Source organism: Gekko japonicus, unplaced genomic scaffold (assembly GCF_001447785.1).
Source record: "Gekko japonicus isolate JY-2015 unplaced genomic scaffold, Gekko_japonicus_V1.1 scaffold542, whole genome shotgun sequence".
NCBI classification, from domain to species: Eukaryota; Metazoa; Chordata; class Lepidosauria; order Squamata; family Gekkonidae; genus Gekko; species Gekko japonicus.
The window spans coordinates 483,264-485,030 of NW_015163104.1; the positions used below are offsets into that span (position 1 = coordinate 483,264).

A 1,767-nucleotide genomic window follows, 5' to 3' on the forward strand; every position below is an offset into this window, starting at 1 on the left:
GTACGCGTGCGTGGGCGCCCTCTGCAACTTACCTGGCTGCTTCTTGCTCCTTGTGGCCTAACTGAGGGCTGCTGGGAGCAGGGGGCGGGGCTTGCTGCATGTGCCTGCCCCCTGGGCTCCTTACTGCCAGAGCTCCACTCCTGTGCGCTCCTACAGGAAATGACCCCTGCTAGGGATATCTAGAGACCGTGGAATGTGGCGATGACATCATCACAGTGCGCCAAGGCCTAAAAGATCTCCTCTCTTTCTGAACTTTTAGGCCCTTAACTGGGCTGGGCCTTCCCTCCCCTTTCACCAACCTCCAACTAGGGTTCCCAACTGGAGATCTCCCCAGAATTGCAACTGATCTCCAGACTACAGAAATCATTTCCCCTGGAGAAAATGGCAGCTTTGGAGCACGGGTGCTATGGCACTGAGGCCCCGCCTCTCCCCAACCCGCCCTCCCCAAGCTCCACCCCCAAATTGCCATAGATTTCCCAAGTCCAAAATGGCAACCCTACATCTCCCAATGGAGGTCACTAACATCACTTGGAAAATAACATCCCTTTAAGCCTCCGTTAAAGGGACGGGGCATTTTTTCTCCAGGCCTGCGGGCAATCCTGCATACGAGAAACAGAATGCGCACAAACATTTTGTTCTTCAAGAGAGAAACAGTTAAGTACTCGGTCTGACCTGCCACCTCCACGTCTCGGCCTTTTGCCGATTCATCAGGAAATCTTCCACGAGGCTCAGAGCTTGGGCGCCGTTCTCTGGCCCCCCTTCCCTGACCCACTTCTGTAGCTCGTGAGGCAGGATGGCCAGGAACTGCTCCAGGATCAGCAGCTCCAGGATCTGCTCCTTGGTGTGCCCCTCGGGCCTCAGCCACCGATGACAAAGTTCTCGCAGCCGGCCGTAAACCTTTCGCGGCTCGTCCGTCTCCTGGCAGCGGAACTGCCTGAACTGCTGGCGCCGTGTCTCCACACGCAGGGCGTTCCCTCGCAAGATGGCGGCCTTCACTTTCCCATAGTCCTCCCTGTCCCCGGCTTCCAAATGGCCAAAGAACTGCACGACGTCTCTGCTAAGTGCCGGCAGGAGTCGGCTCGCCCACTCTGCCCTGGGCCAATGACAGGCTCCGGCGATCTGCTCAAAAGAGGACAGGAAGGCCTTGATGTTGTCACACGGGGTGGACTCTGTCAGGAGCGGGTTCCCACAGCCCCTGTGGGGGTGCTCCAGCCCCCTCAGGAAATCCTGGCACTGGGCATCCCAGAGGTGTTGCTGGTCCTTACAGAATTCCTGGCCCGAGACTCTCGACTCTGGCTGTTCCATCGCGCACTCCGGGAGACCCCCCAGGGGAGGCTTTCCGGCTTCTTCCGGGCTCTCTTCCTGTTTGGGAGGCCCTGCGGGGCCTTCCTCTTCCATTTCCACTCTCAGCGGTCGGTATCGGTCTGATTCAGAAGTGGCAACCGTGCCGACTGAACGGCCCAGTCCAGCCTGATCTCCTCAGATCTCGGAAGCTGAGCAGGGTCCGTCCTGGTTCGTGCTTGGATGGGAAATTGCCTTGACCCCGATGGCCCAGGCTAGCCCAGTCTTGGAAGGGAAGCAGATCTCAGAAGCTAAGCTAGGCCCTGGTTAGTACTCGGACGGGAGACCCCCCGAGGAAGCCCAGAGTCGCTGTGCAGAGGAAGGCGACGGCAAACCACCTCTCAACGTCTCTTTGCCTTGGAAACCTAACGGGGTTCGCCATAAGCCGGCTGCAATTGGAGGACGCTTTCTACCGCCAGCCTCGGC

The 1,767-nt window shown here is 58.7% G+C and overlaps 1 protein-coding gene across 1 annotated transcript in view; it reads right to left on the reverse strand.

Moving 5' to 3' along the window:
• Positions 1 to 1,419, reverse strand: part of LOC107106589 (zinc finger protein 135-like) — a 110,622-nt gene extending 109,203 nt beyond the window's left edge. Inside the window, exon 1 of the mRNA XM_015406770.1 lies at positions 673 to 1,419. Coding sequence (XP_015262256.1) covers positions 673 to 1,398 — 726 coding nt within the window. The 5' untranslated portion in view covers positions 1,399 to 1,419. The remainder of the gene's footprint in view (positions 1 to 672) is intronic.
• Between the last annotated feature and the right edge of the window lie 348 nt (positions 1,420 to 1,767).